Here is a 23436-nt window from a genome sequence, read left to right as displayed (position 1 = left end):
AAGCACCATCCCATCGGCTCAGCAGCAAGCCAGCCACGTGAGGCAGCCCGCAGAACAACCCCGAATGTGGGCGGCCAAGCACACTGCCATGCAGGAATCAGGTGAAACGGAATGCTTTATTTCACTTGTTTCAAGATACAATGGAGGGGGGATGCTGTAAACGAAAGTAAAACAATCAATACAGGACTGGTTGCTATTTAAAAATAAATCAACAATTCAAGCAGGAGGGTGAAAGACTAGCTCCTCCATTTCTGAGAGCACAGACAACACAATGCACTCAAGTGCTGTTTTATTGACTTCTTGGCAATCTGCTCAGACCACAGGTCCATCTCCCAGCACTTTAGCGCTGCAGATCCCATTCCAGTCACATGTACAAATGAAACAAAACAGAAGCACATTATTAACAATAGAGAGCTGATGCTCATATCGCTCTCAGTCAATCTCATTAACCTCAGCAGACGGTCCAGTCGATTTGCCTAGTAGTTCAATATCAACAGTAGAGGGTTCAATGCAGCCCTCCAAGAAGATCAGAGAGGCAATTATGTAAACTTTTGAAATTAGGCTTTGGCTTAAACAACAGTGATTGTTTCAAGCGAACTCTGTAGCAGTCACTTGTGACACACACAGGCTGGTGACTGCGCAGCATCATAGGGAACCCCACACTCCACTCTCGGTCCTCATTACCCTGCGCCCATCAGCTCCGACACCCTTTTGGCAAGGATCGGCAGAAGCCCCGCACAGGCTAACAGTAAAGGGCAGCCGGAGTCCGCATCGCTTCCCACTATTCCCACTATATACCAACACCCTGATTCACTCTGGAGAAAGAAAAGTGCAGCAGTAGCTGTTGAGGCATCAGCCTACCCAGGGACAGACACACGTTCCTCTTGAGCAGCAGCGCGTATTCATACAAGCACAGCCCTGCGCTGATGCAGCCGTGCAGCTCCCAGGCCGGAGCTGTCTCACATGCAGCTGGCTCAGAGCACATGTGTGTCTGTTTGCATCCGTGTATTTAAATCTGTTCTGAAAAACTACAAGAAGATCTAACTGTTGCAAAGAGACCTACTAGGCTATCAACATGGGTATCAAATACGCATAAACTAAAACTATAACTGCAGTAACTACTGAACTGCTCTCTTATTATGCAAGGCTTTAAAAGCCACTATTATTAGCAAGATCCACCCACCCAAAAAGCCTGCACTGGCCTCGCACTTATTGCCCATGGGTGCACTGTTCCACCACTGTGAGAAGCTGCTGTGATAGCTCCAATTTATTCTTCCAGGAGAAATGGAGATCAGTAACAGCTGTGCCGAGCAATAGATTTGTCCTCAAAGAAGTCTCAGATCTGTAATCAGCATCTTTGTTTTCTCCTCTCAGAAAATGCCTTTAACAATGACTTAGAATGGAGCAGGAATGTAATGTCTTGGCCTGCAAAGAGCAAATCCAGACTACTGACTGCTTCCAAGATGCAGGATGCTTCAGGGGAAAATGGAAATAGCCACACAGGGTCATTGATTACAGCTCAAACCTGTCTCCAGCCAAAACAGGATCAGAATAAAAGTGACAGCAATTCTACACTACAGCCCCACAATCACATTTTTATTCTCCACACGATGAAATCCTCCCCTTCAAAGACAGCCAGCAGAAAGACTCTGGAAAACATGTACATGGTGCATAGATACTGGGCTGGCACACCCTCCAGGCCTTCAACTTAATTACCATTTGCCTACATAGTACCGAAATAGGGAACTCGTTATGTGCTCTGGATGTACCCCTCCACACCTTTCCCTGCTCAAATTCTAAATACCTATTACAGCAAAATCAAATTCTATCAAAATTATTTTCAAGGCAGGACCTACAGCTTGAGATCCCCTCTTTGATCAAAATCATTCAACTGTTAACATTAAAAAAAATCCTCCACTCCTGCAAGGTAAGGAAACTTCAAAATTGCAAAACCCATCTGTCCCATGAAGAGCAGAGCCTAAAGAATGATCAAGTTAATCGCCTCAGATAAAGAAAGGCCAACGAACGTGTCAGTCACAACGCTGAGCCAGGGCACGTCCGTGGACTGAAATACAGTCAGGCTTACCTGGCTTCGGCACAATGCAAGAAACAACTTTGCAGAGAGAGTTGAAGAGCCAGAGAAAGTTATCAGCATGTGCATAGACCTGCCAGCCTGTGCAGGATCAAGGAAGATACACTACCATGAATCAAACAAATCAGCTCTCTGATCACCCAAGGGGCAGCAACGGCCAGATTTAGCCATTCCTGCTATCCTCACAGAGGAACACAGCAAATGCTTTCATCTCTGCATCAGCTAAACAAGCAGAAAGTACCTAAAAGAGGCATGAAAAGATACAAATGATATGAAATTAGGGCACATCCAAGTGCTGTGTTCACATGACAGCATTACTAAAAATATATATATATTTTAAAATCTTTTGCACGTGTGCAAGACAGAGCTGCCAACACCTGGGGTGACATTTCTCCAGGAAACCTCACCCACTCTGCACTGAGAAACACTGCCGCTTGCACAGGTGAGCACCAGGATCACACCACTCCCTCAACTGCCTCATGAGGGATTTCAGAGCAGCAGCTAGACCCCGAGCTCCCAGGTGACCTGCAGCAAAACCATTTGTCCTTGCTACTTGATAAGGATATCCCTTCTGCCCGACTCTTTCTGTTAAGTGTCAGTTTTGTCCCCTTATCTACAGAGGATTTGCTAACCAAAAGAAAGGAGCCATTACTCCAAAGACATTCTCAAACTTCATCTTAAAGGTAAGGTCAAGCAGGGAACTCCCTGGCCTGCAGGGTAACTCCCTTGGGTTCTCCTAACAAAGGCACTACCAGTTTTGGGTGGAAGTGGGACTTAAGGATACAGGTCTGCACTGCCCACAGTTTTAAAGGAAGGGCCTTCCCTTCAAGGCCAAAATGTGCCATAAACAGGAGCACTTTACAAGCAGTTTTCACCATTTTAGCAACAGATCCACCCAACAGTGACCTTCTAACACGTTCATGTTTGGTCCTACACAATAAGAACCCCAATACCAACACAATGGGCTGCACAGAAGCATCCCAGTTTGCTGGCCTGACAGTGAGACATAGCCTGAGTACCAGCAAATGGAGTGAAACTCCAGTACCCTTCAAGAAGAGATTATTTCAGAGCCAGAGCTGTTTTCAGTTTACAAATCACAGTTCATAAGGGTTTGGGTCTTCTTCCAGTCACCAGATGCCCAGAGACAGGTCACTCATCACACTAGCAGTTAAGGCTCTCCGACTCAAACTGCAGCACTCTGGCTCTTCCTCAGGTGATCTCTGACAGAGCCAGCAGGAAAAAATCCAGAAGCTTGGTAGACGTCACACATTTCTCTGGTGAACACACCATTGGAGCTGGGCAAAACAGTCTGAACACTCACAGCCCCAAAGACTGACACAACTGATTGCTCTTTTGGAGAAATGCTCCTTTAGGCTAAGTGGCACCTTTCATTTGTAAACATGTCTTTGCTCTGTAAACCCATGTAATGACCTGTATTATCATGTGTAACTGCTAACCCTGCAACTACAAGAAAACTGATGCATTTAACTCATTCCCAAAACTATTCTGTCTGAACTAACACAACACTATCCACACCTGCCACTAGTGTAACAGACAACAAGAGCTCTCCCAGCTCATACCAGATCAGAGTTGATTACAGAGACACTTCCTAAAGAAGTGACCTGATACTGCATGAAGGAAAGAGGATCAGCCTGCAAAAGGAATCCACTCGCCTGATACTTCAAGCTGACTGCCACAGTCAGCAGAGAGGAATATGAACACCTATAAAATACCAATAGGCCAGTAGACACAGCTGCAGCACTTGAGTCCAGAGCAGTAAGATTTCAAATGCTGAGCATTCATCCAGGAGTCACGTTTTCCTCAGCATCTCCCTGGGCAGTTAACAGCACCCAACGCAGCATCATTTAGCTTCCAGCTCCGCCTTTCCCCAAAAATGTGTGTGAAGAAAACAGGTTTGGTCCCCTTTCCCCTGCCCCAGCTATGGAAGTGTTTGTACTGTTAATTAATAGTCATTAGAAGCAAATATAAAAAAATAAAACTCGAGCACTGGTAAGGTGATTCCACTGGACTTGCACCCCCTTGGTCAGTCTGTGCAGTTGGTGCCGCTGGTCCCAAATCATCTGGAAAAAAGAAGACACCCGGCATCAGAGTGAGCATGTACAACGTGACAGATCACTACCAACCTCAAAACAGCTGGGGGAGCTGAGAGGCCAGACAGCAAGCTACGCCGAGGTAACATTCCTCCTCAGCTTTAAAAAAACATCCTCCAGAGAAATCAAACTTGCTTGACCCACGGGATGAAAGCACATTGCTGTGAAAATAGGAATGCATGCCCCAATGGGACCGTGACTTTTAGCTGCAATGTGACTTGGGAGCAATTCCTAAACTGAAAAAACAGCAGGTTTTCTTTTCCTGTCTAATGCAGGGAGGCTCAGACTGGACAGGAGGGCTGTCTCTCCCTCCTACAAGCCTGCTAAACACAAGGCACAAAGCAGTGCTCCAAACAAACCGGGGTTCGTCCCTTTCAGTGCACTTGGTCAGCAAATGAAGAAAGGCAAGATAAAGTTTGTGTGCCACCATAGAGAGACCACACACAGAAGTTTAATTTATGCAGATCTGGTTATAGGATCTGTGCCAAAGCTCCTATGTCTTTAGAAAAGGAGTCTCTCAGCCCCTCATGAAGAAAAGAGAAACATACAAAATACCCACTTACCGCCTCAGATTTCTTGTTTCAAACACCGTGTCCTCGTCGCTGTCAAACGAGGCCATCTCTATGTTCTCGTCGTAATTCGACAGAAGGCCGTATTTCTTCCGCTGAGGTTTCTTCAACCTGAAATGAGTTTTGCGCTCATTTCTGGGTCCCTCTGACCTAGGGCTGAGGGACACAGAGAGCGCAGGGTGAGTGTGCCGTCACACGACCGGTTTGCAGGGAGACGGGGTCTTTAGGCGTCAAAAGGCAAAACGAACGGGACCGGGAGACGTGTTATCGCTGCTAATTACCTTCGGTAATTATCAGCGGCGTGAATTTACAGCAGCATTTCCCACGTGCTGCCAGAGGGATGCACAGGGAAGCACAGCTCCGGCCTGGCAAAGGGAGGCGGGGGGGGGGGGGGGACACACGGGGACCGGGACAAGCAGGGGCACGGCCCCGGACCGGGGCGGGGGGGGGACGGGGACACCGGTCCGGCCCGCACTCACCGGAACGCCCGCAGGAGGAAATAGAGCGCGGCCAGCAACGAGAGGGCGCTCAGCACGTACACCGCCCGCTTCAGCACCGGCAGCCCCGATCCCGCCGACAGCCCCGACCCCGGCGGTCGTTGCGATGCCGGCGGCGGGCCCGGCCGCGTCCCATTACCCGCGGCCGCCCGCGGCGCCTCCGTGGCGTTGAGCGGGCTGGGGGTGGCCGGAGGAGCGGGGGAGGCGGCCCGGCCGACGTGCAGGAGGAGGAGGAGGAGGAGAAGGAGGAGGCAGAGGGGCCTCGGCCGCAGCATGGCCGGGCCGGACGGGGCCCGGTGGCGCGGAGCGGCGAGCGGCGCCTCGGCGGGGCGGGCGCAGGAAGGCGGCGGGACGGTGCCGCGCGGCGCAGGCACCGGCCGGGCCCGGCGGAGCCGCACGCAGCGTTCCGGGGCAGCGCCGTTCCGGGCCGGCCCAGGGCGCGCTCCCCCAGGCCGGCCGCGACCCGCCACCGCCGCTCCGCCTCTCGGGGCGGTGGTTTCCCCCGCGGGGCCGCCGTTCTGCCCCCCGCAGCTGCCAGAACCTCCTCAGGGCCACCATTTCCCGCTCAGGGCCGCCGTTCCCCCCCTCACAGCCAGACTCCCTCCCTCAGGGCCGCCATTTTCCCCCCTCAGGGTCGTCACTCCCGTCACCTCAGGGCCATCATTTCTCCCTCAGGGCTGCCCTTCCCCTGCCACGACGGCAATTTCCCGGCCACAGGCGAACACCGCTCGGAACACGAGCATTTTGAGCATTTAACAACCGCCTCGTTTCTCCACAGCAGCTCGGGACTGACCCGGGGCGGGGGGGGGGGGGTGCCTGTCAGCCACCCCGAAGCACAGCTCCACTCCCCCCTGCGAGCTTTCCTTGAAGAAAAGGGAATTTTGGCTGGAAATGGGTCGCCCCCAGATGTCACATCGGGTCCACAGCACCCGAGCACCTTTCCCACGGATGCAACTGGGTTTTGCATCCAGCCCCCGCAGCTAGCTCTGCCCTCAACCCAACCCAACAACAAATCATTAATGCAGTGCTGTAATTAGCAATGCCAAAATAACAGCACCTCCAACTAGGCCTCTATTTTTGCACCTATTAATTATTTCTGCCTGGGTTTAAGCACCTAGGCATCCTATTTAGGAAGGTCTCTCAAATAATGCTTTGTAGGTATTTACAGTTTGAATTCGTTTAAACATCACCCAACTGCATTTTTACCGCAGGTTTCTCACTCTTATGCCCCTATATTTAGTATCATCCTCACTGGTGAATTACTACATACAAAAGTGTGTCAGCTGATTTCTTTTTTTAAACCCTATTCACTTAGATAATTTGGAAAAGGTTAAAAAAAGAAGAAAGAGTAGGTTTCAGGAAATAAGCTTGATAATCACTCCCACCCTGCATGCAGGAATGCCCCCAGGGCTCTTGAGGACTAAATGCTGCACAGGGAAATTGTGATGGCTCTTGGGCAGCAAGCCCTCGGGGGCTCATCAGCAAGCACCCTGCTTGCTACCTCAGTAAATTCCTTTGTCCCTGGAACTCCCCAGCAAAAGAAAACATTTCTTAATAAGAGCACAAGTTTTTAAAGCCAGCTTTACCCATTAATTTAGCTCATTTATACCAGCTAAGTGTCTGGCCTCCATCACACCTGTCTGATCTGGAGAGCTGATTCAAAGGACAACAGAGCAGGAGCACAGGAGCAGTGGCTACGCCTTGGTAGGTTGGCAAGCCACCACAGCCTTCCTTAATAACCAGGCTCTACAGCATGGACTAGAGAATACGCAATCAATTCTGCCCTTCAAACGCACTGCAGCAGTAATTGTTACCGGGGACAATACCCACATAATCTCTTCAAAGGCACTTAGACTACATGAGCAGATTTTGCATAATACACTGCTCTTAAAAGACTGTCCTTTAAGTGGGGCATAGCATAACCAAAAGCCAGAGAAGTATCAGTAAAAAAAAAGGGGGGGGGGGGGGGAGCAGGATAAAGCAATCAAATGTATTATTTTAACACAAAAAGGGTAGGCAGGAGAGTAGCAGAGACCATGAGAAACCCTCTTACTGCCTTCACTATCGCACTGCAGTCTCCTGCCTCATTGTCTTCAAAGCTGACAAAAATATATTCACAGCTGTCAGCCTCTCTAGCACTATAAATCCTCCTTGTTACTGAGCTGCCACATTTCCAGGATTCAACTGAGAACGAGACCTCATTTTTCATGAGCATCAGGCACAGGCATCGATTCAGTTTGAGCCAAGTGGGTTACAGTGGGTCTCTCCGGAAGGCAACGCTCATTTTGGAGCCCTGTGCCAGCCATCAGTCAGACCAATGGGGTAATGGAAACAAAGTAATTTAAGCTGCTTCTGCTCTACACTGTAACATGGCAAGACACGGGTATAACATATCAAAGATAACAGCTGAAGGGCAAAGACTTTTAAGGACAGTTTGAGTTCGTGTGATGTATTGGAAAACATCCACCACTACTCAGGAGAGTTCTTATAATCTGTGGCATGCAAGAGATGGAGTCGAGCACCAGCTGGAAGAATTCAGCAACTGGCACTCCTCTGACTTCATTACAAGCCAGGGACTAGGTAGCAAGTGAATAAAAAATTAAGAACAGATGTTCTACACATACAGAAGAGGAAGAAAGTGCTGTTTGTCTGGCTAGTTTAACTTGTTGATGGTCCATTTTAAAGACGGGACAAAACTGGGCACAAGAAAATGCCAATCCAACAGAGTTGGGGTTAGAAGTTTGGTCTCTACAGCATACCCCAACTAAACACAGAAGGCTGAAAATTCTCCCAGTAACTTTAGTTTACTGGAGAGCAGGTAAAGGTTAATAGACCAGAGAAAAGTGAAGTATTTCATCAATACCAGAGTGCAAACTTACTGCAAGGAAACCCGAACTCCCTTGCTCTGTGCCTTACCTGCCCTTCTATAGAGCGAGTAAAACTCCATCTTTGGTGTCCAGCACCACTGCAGACAGCACAAGCCCCGCAGGAGGTCAGCTACAAGAGCCACAGTTGTTTGGATGCAAGGCAGGGCAACCACAATTACAGCAGTTAACAAAACAGCAATCAAGATCCTTAAAGAACCCAACCCAAGTGTTTTAACTCCTGCACAGAATACTCTCTGCAGAATACAATAGACATTGCAAATAAAAGGCAACATCTGCTAATTAGGGAAGATGGCACTAAGTCTTTTATTAGCCATTCTATTCCACAGAGTCAAAGGAATCAATACAAAATTGCAGCCTCTGCAATTGGTGGCTTATTTGCCTTTCATCTTGGGCTGAATTTCCCATTCACACATACCAGCAGGGTTTGTTCTGACTACGCAGCTCCTCTTTACTCACAGGCTAATGTTTTATAAGTTTTAAAAAATTGCCAGCTGTTAGGACTGCACTTTCTAACTCATTCAAGCAGCTCACACTTCACCCCATCTGTACAGGGCACCTTCCTGGCATTAATCAGATTGGTGAAACCAGTTACTATCCTACTAGTACTATCTTACCAGCCTTTTTAAAGTCTGAATGCTCCCACCATCCATCTGAAGCTTCCAACTCCAGTACTCAAAAGCTGCGTGGCTGGCTCAGTACTGCAACACTTGCCTTGTTCCACTTCCCATCTCCAAGCACCTAACAGCTTTCACCTGATGAAGTTGCTCTACTAGAAAATTCCAGGACATAAAAAAAAAAAAAAAAAACAACTTTGCAAACATGCAGCTACTTCTCTAAGTAGCAGAAACATCGCATCTCAACTTTCATCAGCAAAACAGTTTTAATTACTCTAGTGTGTATGGCAGGAAATCATTCATTATCCAAGCTCATAAAAGCTTTAGCATTTAAGTGCAAATTACTTTTTTGTTACCATTTCAACTGGCAGCAGCAGCTTCTGTGCTACACAAATACCAACTCCTTATGTAATTGCTCATCTGACAGTTCCCTCCAGATGTAGCTGCTTCACTATTGAAGTTCTGCAGATGTACAAACTTAATGTATTAGGCCAACTTAATTCAAGGTTACAATGATGCAACTGAATTTCTTCCTCAAACTTGCCCTTAAAGACAGGTTACCCTCTCTGCCTGCCTCCCCAACCAGAACTGCATTGGTTCATTTTGTACTTTTAACCGGGCTGTACACGAGATAACTAGATTTCTGTTGTATGCCTTGGCCACAATCTAATATTCTCATGTTTCCCCACAAAAGTACTACAGAGATTCATTTTTTTTTTTCCACATTCCAGTATTTTATTCTAGCTTAATTTGACTTATTTCCTTGTTCAATTGACCTATATAAAAATCCGTAACAGCACTGCTCAAAGCTCTTCATCTCCACCACTCCAGTCAATGGCTGTCCTTCTTGGTCTTCTCTGATGCATTTCATTGCTGAAATAAAATTAAGACAGTGAATTTAAAGGCAGAGAAAGCCTACGGGAATTTTCACCTAGAAACTACTGGTCAGACTTTACCACTTAAGAGAATAGTACTGTGAAACAGTACCAGAGCCAAACCTTTTGGTTCAGGAAAAGCTATGGGGGTGGGAGACAGACTGAGGAGATGTTACCTGGTTGGCAAACTCCTGCCTTGGTCCTGCTTCCTTGGAACGAGTGCTCTCCTTCTTCAGAATCCCCACTCAGCTTCCACGTCGAGTGTCCATCTTCTCTTCAGCCTGCCAAAGCAAAGATGCATTAATAAAAATATCAAACAGAGACTTTACATTGCCACCCACCTCCCCCAACACAAGTCACATCATATACGAGGGTTTCACAAGCCATTCGCTGAACCCATCACATCACAGAAGCACAGTCTGGGAAAACTGTTCCAGGGCTGGCTGATGCCTTTGATATGCCAGCCAATGTATCATTTGATCCCTAAGCAGAGAGTTAACCACTTTGACATGGCTGCTTAGGAAGTGTGGGCTATGGGAAAAAGTTAATGGCAACAAGTAGGATGGCAAAGAAAGCTACAATTAAAGTGAGCAACTTAATGAAGTCTAGGAAGATTCTCAATAGATGAACACATATCAAGTCAGGGAATTCGTTTCCCATCTTGCTTCCATACCTACTAGCAAGACATGACTGCATGCCCAACTCTGATCTGTGGAACTGAAGTTGTGCCACAAGCCAAAGGTTGCATACGGCATGGGTTAAAATTTTTCCATCAGTTGACCAAAATTGTCAAAGGAATATTTCACAGGTACATTAGACTTTCAAATGAGCTCTCAACAAGAGGAAGGATGCGGACATGAGCAAAAGGAGTTACCTCGAATTACAGGACTATTTCCACATATGAACTAGCCAAGAGAGCAGCTTTCGTCTCAGAGGTTTCTGTTGGAGGCACAACACTTCTTTTCTCCAAGGACACTGCAGTTTCCATATGCTAGCAAAGAATTCTTAGAACTTGTAAGGCAATGACAAAGCTAGCTAATTACGGCAATTTACCTACCATTGAACACTCCTGTCAAGCTAGTAACTAGTCCAGTTACTAAAGGACTGATTCTTCACTATAGCTTTTCAATGTAGGCTATTTCAGTATTTTAAGGAAACATTGATTATCCTACCTAACACTAGCGTTACCTCGACTTCTGACTTCAGCTTTGAGTACTAGAACATCCTAAAGCATGTACTTTCAGTCCTCTGCCTCTAGACAAGTTTGACTATTCTTATGTGAAAAGTATGTTGACGAATTCACATGTCAAGACTGATTAAGATTAAATTCTAGCAACTGGTCAATAAATCTGGCTTGCTCTTACACTATCACTAGTCTTCTCCTTTCCTCTGGCATCCTCTATTACTTAAACTGTTCTTCATCTTCAAGGATTGTGTTGTGCAATGAAATGTAAATGTCAGGAGCAGAGTTCATTTCAGACGGTCTTTTAATAGGCTTCGTAAAGCCAAAGAAAACTGTATACAAGAATCCTTTACCACTTCAAATACAATATCAATGGAATATGCATATTTCTTCCAGTAAAAAAGGACAATATAAATAAACATTTTCAAGAACCTCTTTTATGGTAAGTTTGCAAGTCTATTTCTGGGTAATTTACATCATTACAACAGTAAAAATACCGTTATGCAGGTTGAACATACAAGCAAGTTTCTCTTTAGATATATCAAGGTGGTTTGCCTTCCAATTTGTACCCAGGCTGCATTCCTACCTTGCTACACTAAAGGAATGTTACAAAAGACGAAGGTAATGCACTTAAAAAAAAAAAGTCCACAGCTTGTTCAGCTTCCAGTGAACATTGAATTAAAGGTCCTTTCTATCTCAAAAGAAACTGAATTGGGGCCCCAACTTCACAACTTTAAAAAAAAACACCTTGGCTCATCATGAAGGATAAAATAAAATCTGAAGTGCTTTCAAAAAAGATTAAAAACACTTGAAAGCAGAGCTTTCTTAAAGAAAAGTCTAATCAGACCATCTTATATCAGAAGCTGTCAGGCTGTGTTTGACAAGATTAGAACTGATAATACTACAAAAGTGAAAATACAAGTAGATGTACTACACAATAACGATTTCAGCGAAGCTCCAAAAATCTTTATAAATACAGCCATTGGAAGGACGATCTTGAGTCAGGAAGGATTTTTACTCGTTGTGTGTAGCTGAGGACAAGAAGCAGGCACAATTGTAAAGGCACTGAAGCATAGACAAGTTCCAGCATTTTACTCCCTTGCATTATTTCAGAAGCTAGTGCTAGTTCGCTACACCGTAAGAGAACTCCCCCACCCTTGATTAAAGTTTGTTAGGGCATCCGAGTTTTGTCTTAGTCTCAAGCTCGAGGAATGTATTTTAAAAACTTGCTTTGCCTTAGATCCAAGCAACTCCTACACATGCATTACAAATTAGAAATTTAAACGGCACAACCACGTCCAAAGCCTGGCAGATTGGTTCTTACGGGCAAGAACAGAAATAGTGGTACAGTCCAACTGAGCCTTACAGTATTTCCAGACTCAAGTACAGGGTCAGAAGGTTTAGAGAGTTCCTACAGCATACGTACTCATCATTCCCATTTGAACCAAGACTTACCGTAACTGTCATAGCTGTCTCTGTAGGATCCTCCTGAAGACCTGTCACCATAGCCACCTTGACTCCTGCTGTTAAAAACATTCAGGTGCTTTATATTTGCTCAACTGTTTCTGGAGCCTACTGACATTTTTGTCAAACAGGCAACAGGCTTAAGAAGCTTCGCAACAACCCACCAGTGGTTTTAATGGCTTTACCTGCTATTATAGTAGTCTCTGGAACCATTATATCCTCCGCTTCTGGAATCAAATCTGCTTCCACCATAGCCTCTGTCTCCACCTCCTTGAACAGACACCAGATCATGGGGTTTTTTTAAGCGTTCTGACAAATGCCATTACCACTTCAGGCACTGCAAGTCATTCACGCACACTCACCTCTAGAGAAGCCACGGCCCCGACCTCTGCTGCCACGGAAAAAGCCTCTGCCCCCAGAAGACCCCCCTCTGTAGCCACGAGATCTGTTCTCTGATGATTTTCCAGCCTGATCAACTCTGATCTGACGTCCATCTACAGACTAACAAACAGAAAAAAATAAACCAACTTGATATTTAAATAGCAAAGCACATATACAATGAGTTACACACCTTCATTGTCAGCTAGGCAGTATCAGAACTTGCTAGTTTTTACAGGTAGGTTTTATTTCATGTCAAAACTAAGCCAACTACAGAAATAAATTGATATTCAAACAGTATATACACGTATTCCTATTAAGTGTGACTATTTTTCAGTCATATAAGTCACAAAACTTTAGCAATTTATATTCTTTATGCAATTTCTAGGTTTTAAAGACACTAGTATTTATCCGTTTTTCTACACAGCATTGAACAGACGCATCTTTCACAGTTCTCTTACTATGGTTTAGGAAATAAAGAAGCTGCTCCAAAGCCTTCTTACCTTTCCATTCATGGCCATCATTGCATCTTTAGCATCATCTATGTTTTCAAAAGTAACAAAGCCAAAACCTCTGGATCTCTGAGTCTCTCTGTCTTTCACCACAACGACTATAAAGAGGGGGGAAAAAAACAACTGCATCAGCACCTGTGCAATCTAACAAAATTAGGGAAATCATCACAGCTTGGTACTGCAATCTTACCTTCAGAAATTTGTCCATATTTAGAGAAGACTTGTTCCAATGACTGCTCATTGGTGTCAAAACTCAGTCCACCGACAAAGAGTTTTCCCTCATCTGATGCCATTCTGACCTGCAAAGTCAATATATCCCAAGTCAGTTTCTCAAAAACATACTCCCACAACGTCTGAAAGATTGAATTGGTTATAACCTGGCCAATAATCCCACATTCTTGCACGACGCATACCCTCAAACTCCAGTGAACTAGTGCCTTGTATAACAGAGGAGTACCCTATAAGCTGGCTCCGGCCCAAGCGCCTTCCCGGGGGAAGCGGAGCCGCAGACGGGGACCCAGGGACCAAAGCCCGCAGCAGGACGCCAACAGAGCGGCCCCAGCAACACACGCCGCCGGGGCACGGGCAGGTTCTGGACGCCGCCTCCCGGGCGCTCGAGCCCCGACACGCTCCCTCCGCAGGCCCCGCCGGCCGGTGGGGACTCACGGTACCGCCGGCTCACCGGGCCGCGGCGCCGGTTCCCCTCACACACACACCGCGGGGGGGGGGGGCGGGGAGGTGGGCAGGGCGCATGCGCGCCCCGCGGCTCCGACCCCCGCCCGGCAAAGGACCCCCCGCCCCTCCCTCACGGCCCGCCCACTTGGCGCAGGCGCAGTCCGACGCCCCTCCTCCCGCCCGCCGCCATTTTGCACGGTCGAGGCTCGTCGCCATTTTGTTTCCGAGGGCGCATTTCACCCCTCCCCTGGACCCTTCCCCCCCCCCACGGCAGACAACCGGGACAGCACCCGCCGGCCTCCCCGCAATCCCTGCCGCGGGACGGGCGTCCCGTTCGGGACTCCCCCAGGTAGCAAGCCCTCCGTTCCTAAGACACATTTCCTCGAGCTCTGGCGCTCCGAGCCTCCCCGGCCCAGCCCGGCCGCAGCCCGCCCACGGCGGCGGGCGCCTTACCGGTGCCCTGGAGGTGCAGGGGTCCACACACCACTTCAAAGCTTCAGCGCGATGTACGCTGAGGCTGGCGGGGCGGCGGCTTATAAACGCCCGCGCTGTGTCCCGCCCACCTTATGAATATGCAGATTAACCCCGGTGCAAGGCGGGGCGACTGGCGTCACCAAAGCGCCGCCACCGCTGCACCACCTGATTGGGCTGGATGTTGTTAATATTCATGAGCCCCGACGGGGGGCGAGGGGAGGAGGGAGCGAAAACAAAAACGCTGCATTACCCCCCCGCCCCCTCCTCTCGCGTGGGGGCGGGGCGCGGAGGGCGGCGCGGATTGGTTGGGAGCGCGGAGACCGTTGGCCGGGTGAGCCCCTGTGAGAAGAAAGGAAGTGGAGGCAGCTGATTGGCCGGGGGCCGCCCTCGCCCCGCCCTCCCTGGCGACCGGCCCGCCCAGGGGGGCGTGGCCGCGCTGCCCCAGTTTCGCGCCCTTCTCAGCAATGCGGCGGCTGCTGCAGACAAAGGGGCCGCCTGAGGGGGCCGCCGCCATCTTGGGTGGCGAGCGCTGCCCGCCGCCGGTCCCGGGCCTCAGCCTCCCCGTTCCTCCCGGGCCGTCCTCCGGCCGTATGCTACCCGCACCGCGCAGGCCTGCTCCGTCGCCCTGCGAGCCCCCGCCAGGTGCGGCCTGTCCGCCCTTCAGGGCCTCTACCGCCTCCTCTCTCCCCGCCTCTGAGGGAGGTGGTGAGGGGCGGCCTGTCCCCGGCGCATCAGGGCCGGAGCTCCGCAGCCTGCAGAGGCCCTGGCTGTCCCCACGTCTCCCTAGGCCTCGGCATTCGCTACCAGAGCGTGGCTCAATGACATGGCGGTAGGTCCTCTTGTCCCTGGCAGACCCAGGGTCCCGTCTTCGTCACCCCCAGGCACGCACAGCCTTGGCACTCCCCGGCAAACCCGCTGCCCCCAGAGCCGGCAGAGCGTCCCGGGGAGGCCGCCCTCCTCTCCCTGCCCCGCAGGGTTAGGCAGCAGTTCCGCCTTTCCCGTCTCCTGTGGCAGCGCAGGGTGAATAATCCCGACAGCGAGGCAGCCTCTTCCTTTGAAGTGTTGTGCTGGTGCCTCCACACCCCCACACATGCTTGGGAGAGCGCGGCACAATGAATGCAAAAAGCAGCCCCATCGCTGGTTCCAAAGCATAAATGGTTTTGTTTAAAAAATAATAATAAAAGCACTTTGCTCAGCCTATTTTCTATTGAAATGTTTAAAAGCCCAGCCTGGGGTTTTTCTAAGGTAAGAATGTCTTCAGTGTTTAAAACTTCCTTATTGAAAGAGGAAACTCTCTGGCAAAGATAAACACATGTGTCTGCAAGGGACTACGTTGGTTTAAAAAGCCCTAAAAATAAAATCTGTCAGTTTTTCACACAATAACTACGGTCTTGTCTAGAAAATGCAGAACAGTATTTTAAAACGTCTGCGAGGAAGAGGCGCACAGGAGGAAAACAGCGGTGTGCAGAGAAGAGCTGGAAAGAAAGGGTGGAAGAAAAGGAGGCAAGAACAGGTCTTTGGAGGTCACCTCATCTGTCCCGCTGCCTGGAGGCAGGACCGGGCCACATCAGCTCTGCCTCAGAGAAACTACTTGGTAATTTCCTTTGCAGTTTGCAGCAGGAGGAGTGTGCGCACACACCTGCACACACACGCACACACACCCTGCCCTCTCTCCTTCCCTCCCATCACCTCTACAGTGCTCAGAGCATTCCTGGTCAGAACAGGGTTGTGCAGAATAATAACACTGGAGTTATTTAAATCAGTGCTGTTTGTTCGCAGATAATGCGATTGATTTCCTAACTGAGAGCTGAGACAGAGTAAGAAGAAACCACAGTGAAATGCAAAGAAGTCTTCTGCCCGCTATTGTTCTGTAAAAAGCAGCGAGTAACCATTCTCTGCCTCGAAGAGTAAGGAAGTCGGGCTTTTCCTCTCTGATTTGTTGTTATACCTTTTGGGATCTACAGGAAAAGGCTTGTTTTGTACACAAGTGTGTATAGTAATTATGAAATACAGAGGAATCTCGGTATTGCACTCTGCCCAAATCTCAGATGCTGTACACAGAAAAATAGGTGTTTCATTACTCCTCAGCGTGGCTCTCACAACAGCATGCTGCCTGCGGGTTTTGTGTTAGGGTGCTACAGCAGCAGCAGTTTTGCAAAGCATACGGGGCCAGCAGGGACGGCACACTGCAGCCTCGCGCTGCCAGCTGCCGCCAAGGTGCTCAGAAGCATGTAAAAACCCCAATATTGATGAGGTACCAATCTAATATGATTATTATTTTCTTACTGTGAAAAAACTTACTAACTTTCCAGTCCTGAGAGCAAATTAACAACATTGAATAATAATAATATACATTTTATATATATAATTAAGTGTATCTGATACATTTTGCAGTAAAAGGAAAAGAAAAGGTTCAGCACAGAAAATGTTAGAGCAATAGTTAAAAACAGGATGAAACTGTGAATAGAAGGATAAAGTAGTACAATATTTTAAGCAAATAAAAAAACTGTTTCCTGATTTGAGGAAGGTATTTCAATTTTAAACTCTGGGTTAGAATTATTGAATAAGCCTGGGTTATTTTTTAATTCTACCTAATTTTGCATGGGGCTGCATGGTCCATCAGTGCACCGGTCATGGCCCGGAGGAGTGAGGAGGCTTGTCCGCCGTTGGAGACTGCAAATCAATTTTTGCCCTTCAAGAGGGAAAAAGCCCAACCCTGAGCTTGCGTCCCCGGCATTTTATTAAATTAGAGACTCATTAACGTGAGCATTTCTGGTCCATGATGAGGGCGGATAAAGTGACCTTGATGCACGGAGCCATTTTCCAAGCGGTGCGAGCGACAGCAAGGACGGTCACCCTGGGATGCTGGAGGGGAGGAGCAGCGCTGCGCTGCCAGCCTGTTCCCGAGACCCTTGGTACTGCAATCGTTAAGGGACAAACAGTTTTTAATTGTTTTTTTAACTCCTCATGCAAAGCCAGCGCAGGTTGGGTGTTTTGAAAATAGCACTGTTAACCTTCCCCTGCTGCTTCAGGGGAATTTTAGTCCCAGCAGGATGAAAGGACCAGTGTAGCTCCTGTGACAGTGAATGGCAATTGCAGCTCTGCCCAGACTTGTCCCCAAAAGCGTGATTTTGGTCTCACTTGGGTGTGCATTTATGCCTTTCCTTTGACACTGACGGAGTCGTCCTGTGAAACGAGGTGAGAGCCAGGCTGAATCAAGATCGCCCGTGCTGCCTCCGCTCCCGTCCCAGTTCTGCGGCTCTCAGGAGGTTTTGCGTGTTCCAGATCTGCTTGTTCGTCCCTGCCCGATCCAGGGCAGTAGACGCAGCGTTTGTCCCTTCAGCCTGCAAGCAGGCAGCTGCAGCAGCCCCGCTCCGCCTGCCCGACACAGGCAGGGGGTTCCTGCGCTGCCCGAGGGGCTCTGGGACGGACTCGGTAGGGTGACATCTCAACACGTACCACGGGGCTGTGGCTGACTCCAGCGCTGGGGAGTAGCCCAGCAGGTAACTCACCTGGCAGATTTCACAGGTTGTTAGGGCAGTTAATTAAGCAATGAAACATAATGTGCGTGATTTATGTCACTAGAGCAAACCTTCCTGCAGCAGTGGCTGGCACCAACACAGCCCCTGGCCGGAGGGTCCCAAAGCGCTTGACGCCCAGGAAAGAGCACACAGAGTTAACTTCGCACCGTTCCTGCCAGACGCCCGAATACCCCCACACGAGTTTTAGAGCGAGCATCATTGTTTGTTTTCTCTGGCCGAAGCCCATTTTCAATCACCTGTAGCTGTCTGTGAGCAGGGACTGTGGCTGCAGTGACCTAATATGGTGAAAGCGCTGGCGCTTCGTCAAGGACCACAAATAGCCATCTTGAACTGCGCGCTCTTCAAGGCGGAGCCTGTGTCTTCATACATGTAGGCTGCAGTGTGCAATCATTGTTAAATTGTAAATCACAAGAGGCTGGAGGAATCTCAGGGATCATCTTGCTGAATCAAGCAACCCCATGCCTGGCAGATGTTCTTCTCACCCATTTTTTAAAACCTCCAGTGACAGAGACTATGGTACCAAACATCATATAAGTGAAAATACTTATTTCCTGAGTCCCCCTTCCAGCAGCACATCAGCATTCAGTGCCACATCGAAATACGTTCAGGGAGCATCAATACGAGGTGTGCTAAACGCCTGCCCTCCTGCCCTTGCCTTCATCACGGTTCCCAGAGCTATACAAACTTCTCCCTGCCTCCAAGGGGGTTTTGCCTCGGATGCATTCTGCCCCTTCCCGCAGCGCTGTGGATTTCTTTGGCGGGGGGTCCCCACTGAGCAACACTTACTGCCTGTGTTTGTAGGGACCTTTCTCCTGTCTCCTGCACTCACGGCCCTTTTCCATGGCACAGAGCAGTTCGGCGTTTGCCCAGAGCCACGCAGCAGCTGAGTCCAAACCTGCTCGGCAGCCTTGGCACCTGCTCGGGAGAATGAGCTGGGAGCCAACGGCCGAGCAGAGGCATCCGCCCCGAGCACCGCTCTGATGAGGTTTCCAAACCCCAGAGCAGCCCTGCGCTCCTTCGGGTGCTGTCGCCTGGGGCGAGGGCTGGGGAGAGGAGCTCCCAGGAGGGATTGAGGGAAGAGCGGGGCTGGGAAGGAGCACGGGGGCAGTGGGCAGGGGCGGACGGGCACCCAAGTGCTTTGAAACGGCGATGGTCGTCCCATGGTCTGCTCTCAGGACTGTGGCTTACACAGGCTCCGTGACAGCAGGACTGGAGAGGGAATGAAAACATCCACGTAGCCCACATTTGCTCTGTGCTCCGGCATCGCGTTCCTCCCCCCGAGCCTAAGCAAAGCGCCCGGGACCACCCTTCCTGCAAACATGGCAGCAGAGGCGCAGCTGGAAGGGGCGGCGGGGGCGAGCACGGCTGCCCAGCTGCCGCCGCAGAACCCGCCAGCACAAACCACGCCGGCGGAAGAGCCGCCTCCTCTCCCTTTGTTTTTGCTGGGATTGCAGGGAAAGAGGGAATGTGAGGCTGGACTGAACCAGGGGTCCCCCCAGGCCTCCATCCCATCCCTCACCAAACCTACTGCTCCTTCCTGACCTCCCTGCAAGGTCAGCCTACGCCACGAAGCTGAGAGGCTTCCACGGCACGGGGAAAGCATGCAGAGCCGTTCCCTGCACGGGAGGGTCTCTCCCCTGACCCTCTCCGTCTCCAGCGAGTCTGCCCTGCTTGACCATGCACAGTCTCATTGCCAGCCTTGGAGCCAGAAGCAAGGATTGAAATACTGAGCTAGTTCTGAATTTGAGAACTGGCAGTCCCAAAGCCCACAGGAAAAAAAAATATTCCCTTTTCTCTTACTACTTTCCCTGAGGGAGTTGCTTATCCAGCTTTGCAGTTTGAAAAAAAAAGCCCTGACGCAATCATACTGTTGCCATGGCAAGAAGCGTTGCTGCTGCATTTTCCTCTGTGAGTTACTGTGACCAGGATTTACTAAGTTGTAGGACAAAGCCACAGCGAGCGAAGGGATCAGATCCACAGCAAGGCTTGCAAAAAGCTGCATGAAATCTGGGTTGGCACATATTGCTGTAAGGCGGGGGGGGGGGGGGGTTATGGCAGCATGGGGATACCCAAACCTGAGTATGTGGAAATGAGTTCAGTTCCCAATCCACCCCAGTGAGAGCTGAGCCTCTGCCGTTCCCGGCTTTATCTCCATCTTGCGCATCTTCCCATCATCTCTGACCATCCCCTTGCAATGAGTGACCACCTCGTCCCCAGGACCCCGGTTCTCCATCACTCCACCCCTGTCGCTTACACCAGCAAAGAATGAATCCAGACCTGGGTACGGAGTGGTCTCACCTTGTTTTAGAGCAGCACTCACTTCACACGGGGGTAGGTACCTGCACGCAGCAGGAGAAGGACAGACTGCAGACAGGGATCCGTGAGCCGGGAAGCAGCAGCACTGCAGAGATGCAGAAAGCATCGCCTGCGAGAGGTACAGCCCTGGCTGCTGCTCATCTGTAGCTCACCAGTTTGGAGCTGGTGATGGGGAAGGCAGACCCCATGCCGAGGGGCTACGCCTCCAAGAACCACCAGGGTTGAGAGGAGGAAGAGCCCAGCTCGGAGCGATCTGCCCCGGCAGCTCCTTCGGAAAGGTCTCCCCAAGGGCAGAACTTGTTCCGATTGCGCTGGGCTGTCCGGATGGCCCGGGAGGAGGAAGGGACAAGAGCAGGACCTCGACCAGCTCGGGGGAGCAGGGCCGGGAGACCTGACCCTGGCAAGGATGGTGAGAACCAAAGCCCAGAAGGCAGCACCCCTGGACCACGAAAGCCCAGTCTTGGGACAGAGCCCCGGCACAATGCTCCGTGCCTCCGGGGAGGGGATGCAGGGCTGGGGATGCCTGTGCACCCAGGCTGAGGTTGGGAAGATGGTGAAAATAGCATGTGGTAACCAAGGCAACAATGTAAATGGCTTGGCTCTAAGCAGCAGTTTTATCAGGGACTGATGCTGTGCTTCTCAGCCAGATTATGGAAAACTAAATCCTCTGTTGTCACACCATCAATACCTGCCCAAATAGAGCTGAAATTTAGAAACACCTGAACACGAGTGCTGCTATCACACCTAAAAAATTGCAAGACCTCTTTTGGGGCACACAGCAGCCAGGGCTGTGCCCTGTCTCCCCGAGTCGTGCTGCCGTTCACCCGTGTCGAGGATCCGTCCGCAGCGCGACCACCCACACAGCCAAGGCGGTGCCCACATAGCCCCGGCCCTGCCTCTGTCCCGAGATGCACATTGGGGACGTTTGGCTGACACATCACACCCTGCAAAGCAAACGGGCTTTGGGGTCTGACACCAGCACAGAGGCAGGGATTTGCGCTTCGGTCCGAGCGGTTGGTTTTGCTGTCCTAGCTGGAAGGGCAGATCAAATCTTGTGCTATTAACAGCTCCATGCTGGGATCAGCCATCATCTCAGGGGCCTGCAAAGAGCACAGCTCAGCCTCCTTTAATTGTATCCCGGGGCTTTCGGAGGGCTGAAGCGCACCAGCTCCTGTCATTTGCTTCTGCGGTGGCTGCAGTTTTCGGCTCCCCTTTAGGACGCTCAGGAACATCTGGAAGAGGCCAGGCTTTCTGCAGAGCCCGCACCTCTCGTGCCGTGGCCATGCCCCGCTCCCCTCCGCAGGCTGCCGTCACCAGAGGCCAGCTGCTCCGCGGCACACCGCGGCTCCGGCAACAGCCTCGTCAACCCACATGGGCCACGGTCTGGCATTTGCCATGGGATTTGTGCCCTTGTCTTCTAGCATTACCAGCTTGCAGGCATCAGCGCTGACGTTACAGCTGCTGGTTACGTAGAGATGCTTTACTGGCATAAAACCTTTCACCTCCTGGCTCTGCTGCGCTGGAGAGCCCGGCTGTGCCGTGGGAGACTCGGTTTGGTGCAGCAGCACCGGCTGCTTGCACCCACGGGATCCCGGGCTGCTCGGAAAACCCAGGTGGGGGTCTGCCCCGGCTGCTGCCCCTTCTAGCAAGGCCCCGCCAGGCTCTATAGGTGGATTCTCCCCTCCCGTGCATCTGTGTCTGCCAGGGTCCCCCTGTGCAAAACGCAGCTACTTCTGGTGTGGAAAAAGCAGCAGCAGAGAGAGACGTGTGTTTCTTTCTCCCACCTTCACTCCTGTCAACCTACCAGCTGTATTAAGGACTCATCTTGGTTATATAAGCTCTCATTAATCATCATCTAAGAGTATTTGCAGCATAGGAGTTCTTAAGGTCAGGAGATGCTACCCAAGGACACAATAAACAAACTTCCACTGTGCAAACACCGAGTGACCTTGCAGGACAGAGGGCTGGGGATGCAGGAAGATTTTTATCCACAGTCTGCAGGGGAAAAAACTGCCAGGAACACAGTATCTCTCCCCAACAAGGGCTGAAATACACACCAAGGTGAGCCAGCCTGGGTGCCGGAGGAAATCGGAGCTTTTCCTTGGCCGCCTCCACGCGCTCACTCACATCACAGGGACCGGGTGGCACTGCCAGCACACTGGTGTTTGCTGCCACGATTTGCAGTGGGGCTGGTGATCTCGTAGCCCCTCAAGCCCGTGCAGGGTGGCCTTTGGTCCAGCTCCGTGCACAAGGGCCCCAGGGCTCCCCAGGACACTGGTGTCCCCCCTCCCTCCCTCTTTGCTCGTCTACAAGTCACCGTGTGCTGCCATTCCCCTGCCTGCTAAGGCGAGGGAATGTAAATCACCTTGAGATCCGCAGAGAAGCGCAAGCCCCTCCTGGGCGGCTTTATTGCTATCGACACAAGGAGCGGCGCAGCGGAGCGAGCCGGGATTCTGCGGGAACAGCCACGATTGCAGAAACCCCTGAACTGCAGCATCAACGTTTCTGCCTGCCCAGAAGGTTCCCGCGCCCTCGCATGAGCTCATCCTGCACCGTCCCCCTTCGGTGCCTCCTCACTCCGCCGGCAACAGCAGCCAGGCTGTAACCCAACCTCTCCCCGAGCCCTCTGCGCTGCAGAGGAGGAATGAGAAACGACAGCGGAGCAGATTCTTGGCCGTCTGGGTCACTTTCTCCCCACGCTGCCTCTCGTGAAGCTCCAAGTCATGCGACTCCTCTTTTTTCCCCCCCCTTAAGGCGGGGAAACGAGTCGGGAAAGTTCCCCCGCTCTCCCCCACAAGCTGATCTGAATGAAGGCAGGTAGAGGCAACGTCTCTGCCTCCAGCACCACCACGCCTGCCTGGGGAGCCGTGCGTTTGCAGGGAAAGGCCGGATTCTGGCATTGCGCAGGCTGGTGCCAGGCCAGCACGGCCACCCCAGGCTGGGGGAGCGATTTCAGGAGCAAGGAGCTTTTTGGGGGAGCTCAGCAGCCCCCAGCATCCTTTGTCTTTGCAGTTATAGCCCCATCCTGCTTCACCCTAAATTTGTACCATCGGATCGCCCAGCGCTGCGGGCTGCCAACCGGCCCCGGAGCAGGAGGGGCACCTCTCCCCTCCCTGCAGCAGGGCAGGGGGCTGCCCCACACGAGGCACGACGGAGGGGTCCGTGGGCGAGCCGATGCGCGGCCCCGGCGTGCCCCTCGCCCGCCTGCGTCCCCTCGCCCCGCTGAGCCATTACCTTGGTGCTAAA

The 23436-nt window shown here is 50.8% G+C and overlaps 2 protein-coding genes across 7 annotated transcripts; both read right to left on the bottom strand.

The window, feature by feature from the left end:
- Window positions 1–272: 272 nt before the first annotated feature.
- On the bottom strand, window positions 273–8216 carry FAM174C (family with sequence similarity 174 member C). The gene is made up of 4 exons (XM_052801631.1): window positions 8186–8216; window positions 5252–5810; window positions 4767–4928; window positions 273–4173 (listed from the first exon to the last, which is right to left on the bottom strand). Exons 1-4 carry the CDS (start codon window positions 8214–8216, stop codon window positions 4170–4172), a joined length of 756 nt encoding a protein of 251 aa, XP_052657591.1. The 3' UTR covers window positions 273–4169.
- A 220-nt stretch (window positions 8217–8436) lies between these two features.
- Window positions 8437–14431, bottom strand: CIRBP (cold inducible RNA binding protein). 6 transcript variants are annotated; one of them, XM_052801524.1, is made up of 8 exons: window positions 14312–14431; window positions 13374–13482; window positions 13175–13281; window positions 12656–12794; window positions 12479–12563; window positions 12285–12352; window positions 9823–9927; window positions 8437–9644 (listed from the first exon to the last, which is right to left on the bottom strand). In XM_052801524.1, the coding sequence occupies exons 2-7, from the start codon at window positions 13474–13476 to the stop codon at window positions 9923–9925; spliced, it is 507 nt and encodes a 168-aa protein (XP_052657484.1). In that variant the 5' UTR covers window positions 13477–13482; window positions 14312–14431; the 3' UTR covers window positions 8437–9644; window positions 9823–9922. The 6 variants fall into 6 exon arrangements, with proteins under 6 accessions (XP_052657484.1, XP_052657485.1, XP_052657482.1 ...); XM_052801525.1 differs by having other exon boundaries at window positions 12285–12349; XM_052801522.1 differs by lacking the exons at window positions 8437–9644; window positions 9823–9927 and adding an exon at window positions 11116–11860.
- Window positions 14432–23436: the final 9005 nt, after the last annotated feature.

Source organism: Harpia harpyja, chromosome 11 (assembly GCF_026419915.1).
Source record: "Harpia harpyja isolate bHarHar1 chromosome 11, bHarHar1 primary haplotype, whole genome shotgun sequence".
Classification (NCBI taxonomy): Eukaryota; Metazoa; Chordata; class Aves; order Accipitriformes; family Accipitridae; genus Harpia; species Harpia harpyja.
Note: the sequence above shows the minus strand (reverse complement) of the source record. Positions and strands in the feature narration are given on the sequence as shown.

Coding starts and splice junctions, on each gene's coding strand:
- FAM174C (XM_052801631.1), bottom strand. CDS start 8,216: ATGGAGTTTTACTCGCTCTATAGAAGGGCAG. Junction 5,811..8,185: donor CTCGCTCTATAGAAGGGCAG/GTAAGGCACAGA, acceptor GGCCCTGAGGAG/GTTCTGGCAGCTGCGGGGGG. Junction 4,929..5,251: donor TTCCTCCTGCGGGCGTTCCG/GTGAGTGCGGGC, acceptor TGTGTCCCTCAG/CCCTAGGTCAGAGGGACCCA.
- CIRBP (XM_052801520.1), bottom strand. CDS start 13,476: ATGGCATCAGATGAGGGAAAACTCTTTGTCGGTGGACTGAGTTTTGAC. Junction 13,282..13,373: donor ATATGGACAAATTTCTGAAG/GTAAGATTGCAG, acceptor CCCTCTTTATAG/TCGTTGTGGTGAAAGACAGA. Junction 12,564..12,655: donor GGGCCGTGGCTTCTCTAGAG/GTGAGTGTGCGT, acceptor TGTCTGTTCAAG/GAGGTGGAGACAGAGGCTAT.